The sequence below is a fragment of the Mus caroli genome, unplaced genomic scaffold (genome assembly GCF_978045245.1).
Source record: "Mus caroli unplaced genomic scaffold, Mus_caroli_1 scaffold_19, whole genome shotgun sequence".
Lineage (NCBI taxonomy): Eukaryota > Metazoa > Chordata > Mammalia > Rodentia > Muridae > Mus > Mus caroli.
Genome location: NW_028227274.1, coordinates 32,760,033 through 32,780,750, shown reverse-complemented (window position 1 = coordinate 32,780,750; position 20,718 = coordinate 32,760,033). Strand labels below are relative to the sequence as shown.

At 42.6% G+C, this 20,718-nt stretch overlaps 1 protein-coding gene across 2 annotated transcripts in view; it reads left to right on the top strand.

Moving 5' to 3' along the window:
- Nucleotides 1-20,718, top strand: part of Sil1 (SIL1 nucleotide exchange factor) — a 236,064-nt gene that overhangs the window by 156,183 nt on the left and 59,163 nt on the right. For both annotated transcript variants that reach the window (XM_021150502.2, XM_021150503.3), the window contains one exon: nt 6,961-7,060. In XM_021150502.2, coding sequence (XP_021006161.1) covers nt 6,961-7,060 — 100 coding nt within the window. The remainder of the gene's footprint in view (nt 1-6,960; nt 7,061-20,718) is intronic.

Here is a 20,718-nt window from a genome sequence, read left to right as displayed (position 1 = left end):
GGTTTTATGGAAGTTTGCCTCCACAGTCTTTGGAAAGAAATATCTTGCAAAGAAAATAGATCTTTTAAAAAGGCTATAGGGGGAATGTTTAACCTTCTTTAAAAGAGAGGCTGTTTCCCCAGTACTTTAAGAGCACCCATTTGAATCCCAACAATTAATGCGCTGATTACAGATGAGTCATCTAGTCATTAAAACAAGCCTGTTAGGCCTTCTGCTTTGCAGTGATACTTCCTTGGTGAACAATAAAATTGCCTTTAAAAGTCTTTAATTCAGACTAACTTTTCCTCTTGTTAGTCAGTGTTAAAATAGGCTTCCTCGTGGTATGTGAGTAGAAGCCACCACATTCCCTCATGGTTATAGGTTTCCTAACTTTTTAATAACCAGTTTGAGGGATTTGATTTTAGAGAATTAACAGTTTCTATTTTTCTTCTTAATTGCCTTGAATTAACAAGTTGTTCTTGCTTGGTATCTCCTGAATGAGAAGAAAGGAAACTTGATGTGGTTGGCAAGGACTTCTAGACCCTTTTTCTTGACGCACCTGACCAAAGGTCATGTGTTTGTTTAGTTAAGTTACTCACCCTACAAAGCAGCATGGCAGATCTGGGCAGTTTTTACATTTAGAAAATTCTAATTCATGTTACGATGGAGACATCTGTTGTCATCCCAAACTGGGCAAGTTCTTTCCTTCTCCCCGTCTCTGTATTAGGCCTGCACTTGCAGTTGTCCAAATCATACAATTGTTCCTGTCTCATAGTCACATAAGAGTAATCAGATATAATTCGACAGCCGTGCTAACCTTTTCCTGCCTCCAGAAGGCATCATGCACATAAACTTCAGTGAGTCAAGGCGCTTTGAACTCTTCTCTCTCTCACATGCAGTCTGATTCTTATTTTAATGAAAAAGCCAACTCCAGTGTCTTGAGAGTACTGACCTAGGCACTTGATAATTCAGGGGTGTTGGTTTATTGTTTTGTGCACCCTGTCCACCCTGCTGACAGTAGGTCTACAGTAGGAGCACTCACTGGGTGGCCCTTGCTCCTTTGAGAGCAAAAGCCTTCCATGTTGGATGTAGAGACACCGTAAGGAGACACACTTGTTCCACTTTTCCTCTTTGCTTTCCTCCTTTGGACTGTTTCTGAGAGTGTTGCCCTGGAATGGCCTCTAGGATATGCTGGGACATTTCCTCTTCTCTCTCAGCTGTTAACAGCTTTTCTGTCTGAGCCTCCCCCTACCTTCTTCCAGTTCTACTTCACAATATCTTCCTGGCTGCTCAGCAGTGGCCAGGGAGCAGAGGCATAGGAGCCAGCATCCAGAAAGCAGCAGTTATTTCAGTTATCTTATGGTGTGCTTTGGAAGACAAGGCTTGCAGCTTTCTATCAGATTTCAGGTGAGTCAGTAAACCACTGTGCTGCAGAGATTAGCTTTCCACTAGTCCTGCTGGCTAGGTTGCTACTAAGATCTATAATGCTTGTGGGCTCTAGGCCTATGCAGAGACCTGCCTTAGGGTTGTCTCAGAGAGTGCTCTTGGCACTGCCTGGCTTCAAGCATAGTTTTAGGCATAAAAACCATAAAAGTTGTATTTTTCATCCTGTTAGAGTCTTCATAGAACAAACGTCTCTTGGCTTTGCAATGTTCTCTGAAACCTCCTTCTACATTAGAGGAAGGAAAAACAACCTTTACTGAATCTGAGTTGTACCGTCTTGGGTTGGGCATTGGCCATGCTGTGTATGGTGCAGTGGTGAAGAGAGGTGCCCGTGACAAACTGTTTCCTGCTGCACTGATTCATTTCACAAGACTATGGAGTGCCTGTGTGGCAGGCACTGGGGAAACAGCAGAAGCAGATGCAAGGGGTCGCCTCCATAAGGTGAGCGGAGGCCTTGTGCAGGTTGGCAGGCAAACAACCAAGAAGATAAACATATGAGTAAGATCATTACAAATTATAATAAGTTGTAGAGAAGTGATGAGCCAAGGTAATGAGTCTCTGCAGGAGACCATGTTAGATAGGGTGATTTAGGAAGGAAGGCCTCAGCAACATATTTGGACTGAAAGCTAAAGAAAGAGAATTCAAATCCTACAACGAATTAGCCTTGTAAGTTTAGGAATTATAGCATTTCAGGCAGGTGGCACAAAAGGGACCCCAGGTTTGTCAGGGAAATGATTCAAGACACAGGAGATGAGACTGGAGAGGCAGATGCGTGTGAGATGGTGCAGTGTGTGGAGCATTAGGGAACATTCTGGATGGTATCAATTTAATTGTAGTAGAATGGACCAGAGCATTTTAGGCAAGAGAGTGACTTAGAATAGCTTAAGAAATAACCATAGTACTTGCAAACTTTATATGCCCCCAGTACAGGGGAACACCAGGGCCAAAAAGTGGGAGTGGGTGGGTAGGGGAGTGGAGGGGGGAGTGTATTGGGGACTTTTTGGATAGCATTGGAAATGTAAATGAGGAAAATACCTAATAAAAAAAATTAATTCTAGAAAAAAAAAAGAAAAGAAAGAAATAACCATAGTATCTGGATAAGAGACTGGAAATAGGGAAAGAAGAAGCATGCTATTTCAGTAGATCAGACAAGACATGGTGGTGACTAAGTCCAGGGTTTCCCTCTGGATAGTTTAGAAGTGAGCTGAAGGACTTGCTGAGTTGGATGTAGAGATGGAAGGGTGTGAAGAAGACTTGGATAGGCCTCATTTGGGGTTAAGCCCCTGGGTCCTCAGAGGTGTTATTTTTTTTGTTTTTAAATAGAAATGTAACAGTTGTGCCATTTTTTTTTTAGAGATAAGTATCATGAATGATGTTTTTATTAAATAAGTTTGAGGTATTTGAGACTCACTTGATGGGCTAGCTGGCTGGCTCAGAGGGTAAAGGCATTTCCTGCCAAGTCTGAAAACCTGGGTTTTATCCCCAGGGCTAGTATGGTGGAAGGACAGAACCAGAGAACCCCTGAAGAGTGTCCTCTAACTGCCACATGCATGCCATGCACCAAACCTGTACCATAGTTTGTTGTTTTTAGCAACAAACATCCGAGGCCAGAGAAGGAAAGTTAATAACTAGCCAATTTCCCCTTTGCTGTGAGCAAACACTGAGAGAAATGAGGAATTTCTTTTTTGGGCTCAAAGTTTCAGAAGTGTCACATTATCATGGCAGGAAGAAGCAGCCCCAAGGCATGCCTCCCTCACAGTGGCCCTCTTTCTTGAACTAGGACCTACCTTCTATTCCATCACCTCTCCCAAATGCCATTGTATTAAGAATCCATCAAGAATTTAAGCCCGGGCTGGAGAGATGGCTCATTGGCTAAGAGCACTGACTGCTCTTCCATAGGTCCTGAGTTCTATTCTCAGCAACCACATAGTAATGGGATCTGACGCCCTCTTCTGGTGTGTTGAAGATAGCTACAATTGTACTCATACATAAAATAAATAAATCTTTAAAAAAAAAAAAAAAGAAAGAAAAAGAAAAAGATTTTAAGCCCTTAGGGCAGGGCCCTCCTGATCTAATTGCCACTAAAAATTCCTTTACAGATACACACAGTTATGCTTTATCAATCTCCTAGGTATTTCTTCATGAAGTTAAGTTTAAAATTAATTATGAAAATCAAGATTGACCCTAGCATGTCATTGCATAAGATCTTGCTGTTATAAGGAAGGGGTTTGAGCTACGGGTTTTAGTGTGGGCATCACTGTCAGAGAACTATTTTAATGTCTCTAGAGAGAGAAAAAAGAAGGTTCTTCAGGACCTAGCCACGAGGCATTATAGCATGTAGGGTGCAGGTAGACAAGGAATCATTAAAGAGATGCGAGGAATGAGGAGTCAGATGAGCTTGGAAGGAGCCAGAAGAGTCAGAAGAGGGAGGGCAGACTGAGAATGTGCTGGGTGCTGGAGGAACATAAAGGTTTGATTACCAATCGTTGGTAATTAACTATAATGAGCAATGTTGGACAGCTGTGGGGCTGGGGAATGTAGCTCACTTGGTAGAGTGCTTGCCTGTATGCACGAAAGTTGGTGGGGCCATCACAAGCACTACATAAAACCAGGAGGATTGGAAGTGTAGGACTGTACTCAGGGCTTCATGGCATGTTTGAGTCCAGCTTGGGATAAGAGACCTTGTCCCCTACCCCAAAGAAACAACAAAACCAGAACAGTATTAGCAGCCTGGTAAGAACAGAATCGACATTAGAGCAAATGCTAATGTAAAAATGAAAAAATAATGAAAAAGAAGACAGCCCTTAGGAGGCAAAGATGCAGAATAGCTTCAAGTCCAGCTTAGAGGCCAGCCTTGTCTAATTACAATGTTCCAGGCTAGCTTGAGTTTCCTAGTGAGGCACCCTGTCTTTTGTTTTGTTTTGTTTGATCTGGAACTTGCAATGTAGACCAGGTTGACCTCTGCCTCTGATGTGCTGGGCAAGAATTTGATGCAAGGCAAAATGGGATTTTTTTTTTTTTAACAAGTAGAGGAGGAGGAAGAGGAAGAGAAGAATCTGCTCCTCCTACAGCTCCCGACTCCTTAGCTCCCCGTGGATGGGGACAGCAGTGTTATCTTCATGTGCTTGGCAGTGGAGAGAGAACCTGATCTCTCTCTTACTTTGCGAGATTATGGTAATCACTTGAGCGAAAAACACCTTTAAAGGAGTAGCCCCTTGCTGACACATAAGTTAGTGCTCAAGAAATGGGAGTGGTTAGCTATAGTGAATTAGTTGGAGTCTAAGATTTAGAGAAAATGAGCATTTAACCCTAAATAGAGCCCTAAAGACTCTATGATGAACCAAAGCTTGGGATAATGAGGAGGGCCCTGAGCATACATCTGTGTAATACAGTTGAGACCTGATGGACCTGGAACAGAGCAGGGTGGCAGCCGTTCCTGCCTTTCCTTTGAAATGTCTGCTCAGTCCTGTTCGCCCAGCACCAGCACCTAAGCAGTTCCGGGTGGTGGAGGCTAGACCGTGTGCCGGCGTGGCAGCTGGGCAGTGCATCTCTGTGCACCTCCCACCCTGCTCCACCACAATGCCCAAGAAGGTTAACATGGATGAGTGGCAAAGGTGGAGCCCAATGCCACTCCTCAAGACTGTTGGCCAAGCTCACCCCTGCTGAGGTGGACATAAAGTAGGGAAAAGGCTGTAGGAAGGAATAAATCATCGGACAAAACAGTACAAATGAGGGAATCGGGGAGCAAAGACCCAACAGGCTGAAGATCTGCTGCTGAAGACACCCAGAGGACAGTGACAGCCAGAGTCTGCCTCTGAAGCCGAGAGAGAAGCCGCACCCAACTGCCTGTGCAGCGTGTCTATCAGTGGTCCTTGCTCTCTTCCTGTACCATCCAGAGGATGTTTTATCAACTCTTTTGTAAATGAGAGTTTTTTAGTAGCTCTGGAAACACTTAAAAGGTGAGGGGAAATCCCACTTCATCCCATTTTTAAGTGTAAATCATTTGCTGCTTGATGGTGGTGGTGATGATGATGATGATGAGGAGGAGGATGAAGATGAGGATGGTATAACCTGAAAATACCAGGATCCTGAGTCAAGAGAGGCTGTGACTATCTCAGGGAGCGGGGAGGTGTCACCATAACATTCCATAGAGGGGACTAGTTTCATATCCTACAATATAAAGCATACAAAACAGCAATTTAGTCTTAGTCAAGCATTTGTGTCTAGAATATTTAAGATTTATTTAAGGTCTTATGTTTCTAGTAGAACCATTTACTAAAAGTCACTCCTTCCTTGCTCCTTGCCCTCTCAGAACTGTAATGTCTCTGGTCAGAGAAGCCCATGTTTGTTACAGTTGTGATAATGTGCTGTGAATGATGGACAATGTGAATGTACTGTGTGTGGCATGAAATTGTGAGCCTGTGGGACTGAGGGTTATCAGTGTTTGGTTGTTAAGTGAGGTCTTAGGGAAAACCTGCCAAGTTTGTGGCTGGAACATTACTGGTCTAAGTTAAAAGAGAACCAGTGTGTGGCTCTTCAGAGTTCAGGCACATGTGTTAAGAATTGGAATGTCAGCAGGCATGTGGTGAATACCTTTAATACCAGCACTCGGGAGGCAGAGGTAAATCTCTATGAGTTCAAGGCCAGCCTGGTCTTCAAAACGAGTCCAGGACAGCCAGGGCTGGTTATACTGAGAAACCCTGTCTGGGGGGTGGGGGTGGGGTGAAGAATTGGAATGTCGGTGCACTCTGCCTCTCAACCAATACAATATCAGCTGTGAATAAACAAAACATCCTGTTCTGTCTTTAACTTAATCGCAGCTGTGGTCTGGCTGTGTCAGTGCACTACCATTTGTCTGCCCAGCTCATGCTCTTGCCTCTGTTCACTCCACCTAAGATGCGCTTTCTCCGGTTCAGATGCTGGCTGAGCCTGAACAGCTCTGGGGGGTGTGGAAGGATCTTACTGCCACACTGGTTCCTTTACTCCAGCCTCTTGGAAGATGACTATAGAAGGTGATGGTTGGTTCTACTCCTAGGTCTCTCAGATCTGGATGATGTTCATTGTTAGATTGGCATATACCTCTGTGCTCAGACATTGGCTTTAATGTGTGAATCTACCCATTTCATTATCTAAGACAAGTTGGTTTGTCAAATCAAGTCTGGAACATTTTGGAAGTCTCAGGTTTCTGAAGATTATAGACGAGGGTACCTCTTACTCCTGTGTCTTAAATCTTTGCTTCTCAGGGCTCTGCTAGGACACGTGCTTCCAGGGTTAGCCTCTGTTTGCCCAGTGCTTTTTCCTTCTGTCTCATGAAAACAACAGCAACAGCAGCAACAACAACAACAACAAAAACAACTTATTTGGCTCAATTACAGTTAACAAGTTGGATTCTGGCTGCCCTAAGGCAGAGGTTTGACAGTATGCTAAGAGTTAGAACTGGCCTGGCCAAGCTTCCTCTCTCTGGGTGCCAGTCACTCATAACTGCTGTCTTTCTTGGAGAAGTGCACCCCTTCTGACTCTCAGCTTCTCTGTGGACAGGCTGGACATCAACACCAACACATACACATCTCAGGACCTCAAGAGTGCACTGGCCAAATTCAAGGAGGGGACCGAGATGGAGAACTCAAAGGATGAACTGGTATGTGACAGTCTTTCTAGTTAGGTTTTGCCAGGAGAGAATGATTGTACCTGAAAACTTTTATAGTAGGCATGGAATAGTAATATTGTAAAATAATTTAAGAAGCTATTTATGACAAATTAAAACTATTTATATGCTATTTTTAAAAACTTCGCAGAGCATTTCTGGTTTTGTTTTTGGGTGTCTGTTTTAGGTTAGGATCCAGTGTTCTCCTTATTTGGAGGAATTGTGGAATCGAGGAGATTATTACCCGGAGCTCACTTAACAATGAGCTACAATACAAAGCTCTGTTTTGTTTTGTTTTTTGTTTTTAAAATAGAGATCAATGGAGAGATGGCTCAGTGGTTAAAAGCACTGTCTGTTCTTGCAGATGACCTGGGTTCAGTTTTCAACACCCACATGACAGCTGTTTTTAGCTCCAGTTCTGGGAAGTCTGATGCCACCTTCTGGCCTCTGCAGGCAGTGCACACATGTGATACACAGACATGCTTGCAGATAAAACACTCATGCACATAAAATAAAAACAAACCTTATTTTTTTTTTTTCAAATAAGACAGACAGGAGAGGAAGAAGCCTGAATCTTTGTCTTTTTTAAATGTCACAAATGTATTCGTTTGGGGGCCTCCGGTTTTTTAAACATAGAATCTGGATGGGTCAAGAGGATGACAGCAGTTTCCCTAGCCCGAAATCACTGCACAGGCTAAGGTATAAGAGGGAAAGCTGGAGAATTTGTGCCCTAACTTCTGGGAGGGCTCACTGACACAGCTCACATGAGGAGGGAATACTACTGAGGTAGACCCTGAGTTCACAGAATACCCAGGGACTGTCACACAGCACTTCTGTGTATTCCCAGTTCAGTCCTGGTGGTCCTGAAAGAATCCTCTTTGACAGTGCTCAGTAATCCAGGTTCTCCCTGCTTGTCTTCTCCCAGTCCCTCTTGCCCGGGTCTGTCTCTTGGCTCTTTTCCTTGAACACCAGGAGAATCTTAAAAAGGGCAGCATTAGGTCTTGGCAGTTTGTGTGTTGGTTCAAAATAGTCCTTCACTCTTAAACATGTTTTAAACACATTTATATGTTTATGTTGTAGAGTTATGGGTGGTGCATGCTGTGGTGCACAGATAGAGCACACTTTATGAGGACTGTTTTGTCTTTCAATCTTGTGAGTCCTAGGAATCTAGATTTTTTGTTTTGTTTTGTTTTGTTTTGTTTTGTTTTTCGAGACAGGGTTTCTCTTTGTAGCCCTGGCTGTCCTGGAACTCACTCTGTAGACCAGGCTTGCCTCGAACTCAGAAATCCACCTGCCTCTGCCTCGCATGTGCCACCGTGCCCGGCTCATATCTCTGTCTTGACTGCTGTTGGTCCTATGAATCCAGAAGTGTTTTCAGACCCATGAGATCTTTGCTGACTTCTATGTCAAGTTCTATGACTTCACAGTAATGAAGAGTGCTTGCTGCTTCCTGCAGAGGACCCTGGCTTGATCCCCAGCACCCACATGGTTGTTCACAGCCTTTTGTAACTGCAGACCCAAGGAATTCAGTTCTCTCTTCTGAGCTCTGTGAGCAGCAGGCACACACATGGTGCACATGCATACATACAGGAGAGACACTCATATACATAAAGCAGTAAAATGTATAAGTTTAAAAATAAGGAGGGAGGGGCAGGATGACAGCTGCAGCACAAAGGAGGTTGTGATGCAGGGGAGTCTGCCTTACAGATGCGCACTCCATGGGAGTGGGAGACGGGAGGAAAAGCAAACGTGCCTGCCACCCATCAGAGGGGAAGCCAGGAGAAGATGTATCTGGGAGCCTAGGTTTAAGATCGGTGCCTGTGGCCAGGGATTTAGACCTCCCCAGCATCACCTTTGATCTGGGTATCATGTAGGTCTGTAAGGAACTTAGAAATTGTTCCAGGTTCCTTATCTTCTGTGGATGAAAACCCACTTAACCTTACATTTCTCTGTTTTTTGGGGAAGTACAATTGAATTTCCCTTCTCAGACAATAATATTTTCTTTTTGTAATTTAGTTAGCATAGAAAAGCATGAGTAATTTTTAAAAGATTTGAAAAATGGAAAGGCAAAGATTATAAGTTTTCCATTGCTGTTTTTAAAAAATCTGTTTCCCTCTGCAAAGGGATCTACAGAATGTACAAAAGCAAGACCTTAGTACCTGCTAGGTTGAGACATCCGCCTGCCTCTTCCTTGCTGCTTGCGATCTCAGCACGCAGGGTTCTGGAGTCCGAGTCAGGGTGTTAGCTTTGCCCTGGGACCTGGGTCTTCTGCCTTCACTTGGAACTGATCTAGACAGACTCAGCCCACTCCCAGCACTGGCTCCGAGACAAGCGCATTAACTTGAAATGGCTTTGTGGATTTTTGTTTGTTTTTAAAGTATGTCTCCTGCTCTTGGCTACAGATCCTTACATACCTTTAACTAATTAATTTTTAAGTCCATCTTATCTTGTAAATACACAATGATCCTTTTGCTCTGAGCACAAAAATACATCCTGTCAGATAGTGACCATATATCTGTGTTTCTCAGATTTGACATGAAATTTGCTGGAGGAAGGGTATCTATTCTCTTGAACTGATAGTTAAATTAATTTAGATAAAGTTTCTTGCTTCTCAAAAAAAAAAAAAAAACATTGTCTCAGGACTGGCCAAAAGCCTCAGTGTAGAAAGGTGCTTGCCATTGAGCCTGGTTACCTGAGTTCAGTCCTGCAAGTTTGTCTTCTGATTTACATACATGCGTGCTGTCTTAGTCAGGGTTTCTATTCCTGCACAATACATCATGACCAAGAAGCAAGCTGGGGAGGAAAGGCTTTATTCAGCTTACATGTCCACATTGCTGTTCATCACCAAAGGAAATCAGGACAGGAACTCACAAAGGGCAGGAACCTGGAGGCAGGAGCTGATGCAGAGGCCATGGAGGGGTGCTGCTTACTGGCTTGCCTCCCCTGGGTTGCTCAGTTTGCTTTCTTATAAAACTCAGGACTACCAGCCCAGGGATGGCACAACTCACAAGGGGCCCTCCCCACGATCACTAATTGATAAAATGCCTTACAGATGGATCTCATGGAGGCATTTCCTCAAGGGAGGCTCCTTTCTCTGTGATAACTCCAGCTTGTGTCAAGTTGACACACAAAACCAGCCAGTACACATGTGCACATACATATACTATGGCATACATGAATGTACACATACACATATATACACTCACTAAGTAAATAAATGCAAAAAAATTATGACTTAAAACTGTCATGACTTTTAAACTTTTGACTCTGTGACAAGGCCATGTTTTCTATTGTCCCCACTAAAGATAACTAAAACCCAGCTATAACTGTAGCTGCAATATGGAGATTCCTAAAGGGTGGTGAAGCAGTTGCAGATTGGACAGGGATTTGGGGGCTTTAGGAATGACATGTCAGTGTCTTTCTTGGGTCTTCGCCCTACATAATCTACTCCGGACACTGGAGAATCTCACATGCTGAAATATCGGCAGGGTCTCTCTCAGTGCATGGCTTAGGGTGACCTGGAATGCATTGTATCCCAGGCTGGACTCACCCATGTGGCTCCCCTGCCTCAGTCTGCTGTATACTGGCATGTGCTGCCAAGCCTGGCTTAAGCAGTACATTCTAAAACACGCAAATAAGCTTTTTCTTTCTAGCTAGAGGAGTAGTCTACAGAGATAAAGCTTTTGACAGCACCTGTCCTACTTCTGCCAGCCCATGGGACCCTGACTGCCACCCCATAATGCATGCTCATATCCAGGAGAAGATGAGCAAGGGAGTCTAGAATTCTACCTCCCTCTTGGTGGTGGCAGCAGCCCTGTATCCTGATTCCTGTTCCAGTGTCAGCAGAAATTGATTGGGGAGTGTGAACTTGCACCTAATCACAATGGCAGTTCTGAGTCAGGATTCTGCTCCACCTGAATGGAGCCAATGAGCAGAGAGCATATGCCAGGACCTCCTCCTGGGCATAGAGACTGGCTGTGGTGCTGGGGTGGTGTGGGCAGAAACCCAATGGGGAGCTTGTATACCTCTTCCTGGCATCCCAGATGGCTTTTCACTACTCTCTGATAAGAAGGTATCAGTGGAGCTGCATAGGGAATCTGTCCCTGGTGGTAGCAGGAAGCTGCCCTTTGTGGTAGGGTCAGTGGGGTGAGCGAGCAAACAGCAGGAACTATTAATTTTTGAAAATGAGCATATCAGTTGCCCTACAAGGGTGGTGTTAGTAGAGGCCATTAGAGGGAGCTGTTCTTGCATTCGCAAGGTCCTGCATCCAGTGACAACAGCCAAGTGCTTTTTGCCCTCCCAGCCTAGGGTGAAGAGCAGGCATTGGTTTGGACAAAATAAATCTAAAAATGTTAAAAATTATATATAAGTCCTGGACATAACCACTTATGTCCAGAAAAATTTGACCAGCACCCACACTGTTATGAAATCTAATGCAGTGGCGGTTGGGGGTTCCTGGCGGGGCCATGCCAAGGTGTCCCCCTGAGAAATCATGCCATGCGACAGACCTGATATAATAGAGGTTTGTTTGGGGGAAGGGAGGGGAGTGAGGACCTGGAGATGGGGTAGAGGCAGACAGACAGGAGCAGAGTCATGAGGGCAAGGGCAGAGAAGAGCATAAAACAGGACATAAAGAAAGGTTTCTGGGAACACATGGGGACAGAGGGGCGTGGGGTGGGATAGCCAGTACTCAGTCCTCTTATATACTGCCAGGCCACCTGAATCTGGTGGTAGTGACATAATCTAGTCTAGGTTCCTGGGAGGATTCTAGCCGAATTGCCTATAAGCCTACACACACACACACACACACACACACACACACACACACTCACACACACTCACACACTCACAAAGAGTCTTAGTCAATGTTCTATTGCTGTGAAGAGACACCATGACCAAGACAACTCTTATAAAGGCAAACAATTAATTGAGGCTGGCTTACAGTTTCAGAGGTTCAGTCCATGATCATCATAGAGTGGGAAGTATGGCAGTGTGCAGGCAGACATGGTGCTGAAGGAGCTGAGAGTTCTTCATCCTGGTCTTGAAATGGCAGGAAGGAGAAAGAGAGCCACTGGGCCTGACTTAGACTTCTGGATCTCAAAGCCCAGCCCCAGTGACACACTTCCTCCAACAAGGCCATGCCTCTTAGTCCTTTCAAATAGTGCCACTTCCTTTGAGCCTATGGGGACCAATTTCATTCATACATCGCACAAACCTCATAGAATTACAGTAGTTCACCTATTACCAAGGGGATATGTTCTAAGACTTTTTGTGGGTAATATTGAACTGTATATGCTATATTTTTTCCTAAAATAAAAGTTTGTCATAAATTAGGTAAGAAATTAAAGAATACTGTGGTAAAACAGAACAGTTCCTGTATACTGTAATAAAACTTACCTGGTGTGGAGATGGAATGTGTGGCATGTGTATACTAGACAAAGGGTATTGATGGATGTCTGTGGCAAATAATAGCAAGATGGCATCAGAGTTTGCCACTCAAAACAATCTGCAAATTAAACCCTGAGGAGGTTCTGTTTGTTGGTTGGTTGGTTGGTTTTGATGAAAGGACTGGAAGGAAGGGTAAGCGGATAAGAAGAAAGCCTGCTTTTGCAGAGGAACCCAGGTTTGGTTCCCAGCAGCCATATTATGCAGCTCACAGCCACTGTAACTCTAGCTCCAGAGGACCTGATGCCTCTGCTGTCTGTCTGTGAGCACCTGCGTTGGTGTGTGTGTGTGTGAGTGTGTGTAATGTGTGCATATATACACCCCACAATACATATAATTAAAATATTAATATTTTTAAGGAAGGAATTGTATTGAATTTCCTACTTAATTTGTTTGTGCCATAGTTACTATGAATAACCAAAGCCATAGAAAGTTAGCTAAGAAGTGCTGAGTAAAATTGAAAAATACAACAAATAAAAATTTTAAAATTCACTGGATTAGATCAGTAACAGATTATAGGTATCAGGGAAAAGAATCAGTGAGTAAAAAGAGATAATAAGATTATAACGTTTGAGTAGATTTAAAATAGATTGAGGAAAAAATGAAGAGAGCGTTCAGTACCTGAGGGACAACAACAAAAGATCTCACAGTTATGTCATTGGAATTCTGAACAGAGGAGAAAGAATATGGGACTGAGAGAAAAACTAAGAAAACATTGAGAACAGATTCTGACTAAGAAATTACCATATTTGATGGAGACATGAAACCACAAATCTGTGGTGATAAAATGGATTCCTTGTGATCAACTGAGGAACCTGGGATCCCGGTATAACCCAGTAAAACTTCTGAAAAGTAAAAAGAAAAAGAAAATCTCAAGACAACTGGAGAGACACAGCACAGGAGGGACCTGTGATTGAGGAATGGTGGTTTTTCATCTAAAGCCACAGGGGCTGGAGCCCAGTGTGTGATGCTTTCCTCAGGTGCAAAGACACAGGGCCATTCTTTGAAATTCTATAGCTCATACTCTGTCCTTCAGGAATGAAGGGGAAATCACTATATTCTCAAACAAAGGAAAATTAGGAATTTATTGCCAGTGAAAGAACCACTGAAATTGTTCTACAGGGAGGCAGGATTCACAGAAGGAAACTTAGGACACCAGGAAGGGAGAAAGAACAATGAATATAAACAAGAAAAATAGATGATTCTTCTTTTTGAACGTTAAAATGTTTTATTCTAAAAGCAAGAATTTATTGACATCCATTTCCTGATGCCCATTGAGAATGTCTTAAGACAATTATGGAAGGAGGTGACAGAATTGGAGGCAAAGTCTCTATAGTTCACTCAGAGTTTAAGATCTGGATGCCCATAGCTTACTTAGGCATATTGTAGTACTTAGAAAATCAATATTAAAGTGAAACTAAAGAAAGATACACTCAAAAACACTGTAGATAGACCAATGGTCTTCTATTTTTAAAATGTTGCCATAGGAAGACAAAAGAGTAAGCAAAGATCAAAGAACAAAGACAGGGACCAGGGAAGATAGACACAGGAAGCCAGCCTGGACTACAGGCTGCCAGCCCAGCATACCAAAACCCAAACAAACCACCAGCAACAAAAGGCACCCACCCGCAGAATGAATAGAAATGGCAGACTTGAGCGCTAATGCTTCAGTAATTACGTCCAATGTGAGTAGTCTATACCAATTATTTTTGTGTGTTTCTTATGCTTTTTGTTGTTTGTTTACCAAATGGATGTTTAACAACCCAAATATATGGATCCTACAAAACAATCCACTCAAATATAATAACACAGGAGGTGGGTGGAAAGCAGAAGATGGAAAGTATATTGCCAATTAAAACATACCAAATGGATTGGTTTTGCATGTTTTTTTTAATGGAATTTTAACAACCCAAATATATGGGTGCTATAAGAAACCCACTCAAATATAATAATAGAGGAGGTGGGTCGAATGAAGGAGTGGAATGTATATTGCACAAACATTACTTTTTAAAAGGCAATGAATGGCCAGTGATAAAGAGGAGCATTCCATCATGGTAAAAGGTTACGTCACCAAAACACATGGAAATCTTAATGTTTTTCATTTTTGTATCAAAATACTTGAGGTAGCATGGGGGTAGTTGTGGCTCATGCCTTTAATCCTAGCACCCGGGAGGCAGAGGCAGGAGGATTTCTGAGTTCAAGGCCGGTCTGGTCTAAAGAGTGAGTTCCAGGACAGCCAGGGCTACACAGAGAAACCCTGTCTCGAAAACAACAACAACAACAAATACTTGAGGCAAAACCTGACAGAATTAAAAGGAAGAAACAAATAAATCTACAGTTACATTTAGGGACTTCGATATTCCTTTCTCAGAATTTCTAAAAAAGCAAATGAAAAAGAATGTGAGAGGGGCTGGAGAGATGACTCAGAGGTTAAGAACACTGACTGCTCTTCCAGAGGTCCTGAGTTCAATTCCCAGCAACCACATGGTGGCTCACAACCATCTGTAATAAGATCTGATGCCCTCTTCTGGTGTGTCTGAAGACAGTGACAGTGTACTCATACACATAAAGTAAATAAATAAATCTTTTTTTAAAAAAATCTTTAAAAAAGAAAAGAAAAGAAATGAGAAAGCTGAATACCAGAAACACTTGTCAACCTAGAGTTAAGAACACATCTCAATTGAATTTATGGAGTATTTTCTCTGCTCATAAAGGAATCAGAATAGAATACCTGTAGACATCTGCATTACAGAGAAGGTCTCCAGTGAAGCAGAGAGGCACATTGGCCTGAACATAGGTAGGAATGCAGGTGGTTAGGTTGCTGCTAACCCTGCAACCCCCAGCATTTGAGAGGCAGAGGTAGGAGACCACACATGTGGGACCAGCCTTGAGCCACAGAGAGACCCATATGTCAGATATGAAGATGGAGCTAGGCAGTAGAACAGTGGATTAGTCACTCACCGCTCCCAGTCCAGTCCCCAGCACTGCAAGGGATCAAGTGTGTGCTCCCTACATAGAGACACTGTGGAGAACCTTGCAGCCAGCAAGGACATTTGGTTTGTAGTGAGAATGATTTATTTATTATTATACTTAAGTACACTATATCTGTCTTCAGACGCACCAGAAGAGGGCGTCAGATCTCATTACGAGCCACCATGTGGTTGCTGGGATTTGAACTCAGGACCTTGGGAGGAGCAGTCAGTGCTCTTACCTGCTGAGCTATCTCGCCAGCCCATGAGAATGATTTTAAAAAAGAATTCCTGAGTTTTAAATAGTTTTCCTGGCACTACCTACCAAACATTGAAAAGTAGTTACCATCAACTCTACACAGCCTCTTGTAGAAAACAGAAGCAGAAGTGATGTTTCCTCGCCTATTTTAGGAGGCTGGTATTATACTTCTACCTAAACGAGATAAATATCTAAAAAAAAAAACAAAAACACAACTTGAGGATAACATTCCTCATGAATGTAGATGCAGGAATCTCCAATACGATAGTGACAAGTCAAGCTCAGTGACTCAGAAAAGGAATAAAGCTTTCCGAGTGAATGGGGTTATTACAGAGAGGGAAAGCTGATTCTCACTGGGAGTGCTGGGTGCCACACAGCAGTATTCCCGGCACTCAGGACACAGAAGCACAGGGAGCTCTGAGTTCAAGGCCAACTTGATCTATGTAGAGTTCCAGAAAGGGCTGTGTAGAAAGACTCTACCTCAAAAATATTTTTTTTCCTATGTAACAAGAACTGGTCAGACTGGTATGATAGTGCATACCCGTACCCAGCACAAAGGGCTGTGAACTTGAGGCCAGCTGAGCTATGCAACAAGACTCTATTCCCACAAAATCAGAAACAAGCAGACAAAACATAAATCCCAATAGGTGTAACCACCAGTCCGCAGCTAAAGAAGAAACATTACCTCATCATCTATCAATTCAGATATTAAGAATGTGACAGAAATTCAATACCAGTTTATGATGGAAACTCAAAAAAATCCAGGACGAGAACCTTCCTTGACTTGATAAAGAGATTGATGGGGAAAAAAAAAACTATATCGAATATACTTTATAGCAAGAGGCTAACTGTGCCAGTGAACTCAGCAAGAATATTCACTCACCACTAGGAATGGCTGCTCTTGGTTGTCAACTTGACTACATCTGGAATTACCTAAAACCCCAATGTCCAGGAACACCTGTAAGAGACTTTTTTCTTAAATTATTTGAAGTGGGAAGACCCACTTGTAATCTAGATCTTTGAGATGGGAAGATCCACCTTCAATCTCGGCCACACCTTCTGCTGGGAGAAAGAAGCTGGCTCTCTCTTGGCCTGCTTGCTCTCACCCTTGCCGGCAAGTCCGTTCCTTCTCTGGCATTAGAGCTCACTTCTTCCAGCTTCCTGTATATATGGAAGAGCAGCCGAGATATCCAGCCTCGTCGACTGAACTACTAGATTCTTGGACTTTCTGTTCATAGCCAACTGTTGTTGCCTATGACCACAGCCTATAAGCTATTCTAATAAATCCCCCTTTAATATATATATATATATATATATATATATATATATATATATATATATATATTTAAAGCATATTCATATATAACATGTACTTAAAAAACATGTATATATAAATACATAGATAGATTCATTCTATAAGTTACGTTTCTCTAGAGAACCCTGACTAATAGACCACTCACTCAAAGCAGTTGAAGCCAAGTCAGTAAGACAAAGAGGAGAGAAAAAGGGCATTTAAACCAGAGAAGGAAAACAAACACAAACCAGCAAAAATAACCCCAACTGTCCTTCTCTCCAGATGGCATAGATTACCCAAGTATAAATCTCGGAGAACACCTAATAAACAGAATACCCTTCTAGAACTAGTGAGTTCAGCTAGGCCACAGGATATAAAATCCAACACAAATTCAGTTGTGTTTCTCTATATTAGTTATGAATATATGGAAATTGAAATAAAACAAAGTTCATTTATATTCTCCCAAAAGTGAAATATTTAGGTATAAAGCCAAGAAGGCAAATATAGGATCTATACTGAAAGTTAAGAGTTGATGAACAATGATATAGGTAAATCAAAAACTTCAGTAAGTAGATATACTATGTACACGAATTGGAAGGTTCAACATAGTAAGATATATATATGCAATTTCTATTAGTATCCCAGTAGTTTCCTGTAGTTCTTTTAAATGTTACAAGTGATTTTTTTTTTTTTTTTGAGACAAGGTCAGTCTGTCCTCAGACTCTGTCACCAACTGAATTCTTGATCCTCCTGTCTGTGCCTCCTGAGATCTGGAGTTAAAGTAGTGGGCGAGTATCACCAATTTATATGGTACTGGGAATTGAACACAGGGCATCACACATGCTAGCAATTCCTGTGTTATAAATGTATACAGAAATGAAAAAGTAGCAATACCAGTATTTACTTAGTACTGTAATTTAAAATAACCCAAAACATTGAAAATTAAAGTTTTCATTTTTTGATTTAAAACAAAACAAAAACCCTTACCAAAGAACAGAGTGAGCAGTCTCCACCATGCTTGGCTCTTTATTGTGGAGCCTAGCATAAAGCAAGCACCTCTCTCCGCCTTGGCAGAGGCTCACCCTTTCTAAGTGTGGATCAGATTCGAGGGTTTTACCTATCGAGTGTTCAGTATTGTGGCACCTGCGTTTCTCTGACATGAAGGGTTTTGCTAGTATCACTTATTCTTTCTATCACTTTATGAATTTGTCTTATTAACTTGATTTTAGTACTAGAGATCAGACCTAACACCTCATGTGTACCACTGAGCTACGTCTTCAACCCTCCTTAAAAATTTAAGATACGTTTATTTAGTGCAGCAGCTCTCTACCTGTGGGTCATGATCCTTTTGGGAGTGTCTAATGACCCTTTCACAGGGGTTGCATATCAGATATCCTGCATATCAGAGATTTATGTTATGTTTCATAAGAGCAGCACAATTACAGTTAAGTAGCAACAAAATAATTTTATTGTTGGGGGTCAGGTCACCACAACATAAGGAGCTCTTATTAAAGGGTTGCAGCATTAGGAAGGGTGAGAACCACTGATTTAGAGTGAGTATATATGTGCACAAGTCAGCAGACAGCTGACTTAGACTGGAAGTTGGTTTTCTCTCTATCCTGTAGGTTCCTTGGGCTCTGAGGACTGAACTCGAGTCATCGGACTTGGTGACGAGGGCCTTTATCCACTGAACCATCTTGCTAGTCTCAGTCTAGCCCTCTTAAAGCTTTGTTAGTGTTACTCAACCTAGAGCCTCACTCCATTCAGGCCGGTATGAAACACACTACTTAGCCCAGGTAGCCATCAACTCCTATTCTGGGCCTCAGTTTCCCAAGAGCTGGAATGGGCTACCACTCTGGCTTCATTGCTAATTTTGAAAAGTCTCTCAAGAAGTTGCCCAGGTTAATCTTTTAATTCACTCCGTAGTCAAGGCTCCCCTTGAATTTACGATGGACCTTCCTTAGCCTCCCTGAGATTGCAGCGCTGTGCCAGCAGGCCTGGCTTACCTTACTAATCTGTGTTCAGAGGAAACTGCACCTCCTGAGAGAGCACTGTCAGCATCTCCTTTGGCTTTGTGTGTGTTGTGTTCATTTTAGATCTTATTGCCAAAGCTAACAGAGAATATAGTACTTCATTGTGTGGTGGGGGTCTGTCTGTGTGTCTGTGTGTGATGGGGATCTGTCCTTGTGGGTCTGTGTCTGTGTGGAGGTGTGGGGCACTTGGGAGCCACTTGATGGGGTGCAGTATGAAATCTTATTGAGACAGTGTCTTACTATGTAGCCTGGGCTGGCTTGAATTCACAGAGATCCCTGCCTCTGCCTTCTGAACAGAGCCATAAAAGCTCTACCATGTCCTACCAGTGTACACTCTTTACAGCCGGGCCATTCTCTAACCCTAAGTTTTATTTTTGAGACAGGGTCTCATGTATCTCAGTTGGCCTCAAGCTGAAACTGTAGCTGGGGATGACTCTGACCTTTGATCCTCCTGTCTGTACTTCCTGAATCCTAGGACTGCAGGTATATGCTACCATATCTAGCTTATGTGGTGCTGGGAATCAAACCCAGGGCCCCGTGCATGCTGGGCAAGCACCCTACCAACTAAACTATATCCTCAGTCCTAAAATTAATGCTTAGGATAGTTGCAGTTAATCTATTATGGTAGTTGAAATGTGAAACCCATGCAGCGGAAGGACTGTGTGGTTGTGGGTTGACCCTAGAGCTTTGCCTGTGCTAAGTCTGCTCAAGTTCCCAGCCTACCACTGAATTACATACTCAGCCAAACACAGGACTTTTATCTACATAGGTAAACAACCTTCAAAGTTCCAAGAGTTTAAAACTAACCTACTTAGAAAGTGAGAAAGGAAACATTTTGCCAAAGAGACTATGTGGAAGGCAGATATGCCATGAAAACCTGTTTAGCATCATTAGCCATTATAGAAATGCAACTTAAGCCAGGCATGGTGGCACACGCCTTTAATCCCAGCACTTGGGAGGCAGAGGCAGGCAGATTTCTGAGTTCGAGGCCAGCCTGGTCTACAGAGTGAGTTCCAGGACAGCCAGGGCTATATAGAGAAACCTTGTCTCAAAAAACAAAAAACAAAACAAAACAAAAAAAGAAATGCAACTTAAATCTATAAAGAGATATTAGTAAATATTTGCTAGGAGATAAAAAAATGATGATAGCACTAAATACTGGTGGAGATATACTTAAACTGGGATATTTTATACATAGTTTATAGGAATGTAAAACGGTATATACTCTCTGGGAAACAGTTTGACAGATTTAATGAAACAACATATATTTACCTTATAAGTCAGCAATTGTTATTCTAACAGCCAAAACCTAGAAACAGCTTGGCTGTTCTTAAGCAGGTAAATGATTACTGTCCAGATGTGATCAAGTACTCGTCAGCAAAGAGAGAGGACGGAAGGAAGGAACACTTGATGTCTGCAGTGACTGGGTTAGCTCTCAAGGGCATTGTGCTTAGTGAAGAAAATGCCAATCTTAAAAAAGCCAATCTGTGTGGTTCCATTTATATAACATTCCCCAAATGTCAGAATTATAGAGCTGGAAAAAGAACCCAGTGGTTATCAGGGCTTCAGGATGGGACTCAGTGGGCGCACAAGATGTAGCTGTAAAGAGCTTGAACAGGGGCTTCCTCAGAAGGAGCAGAAGAGCTCTGGGG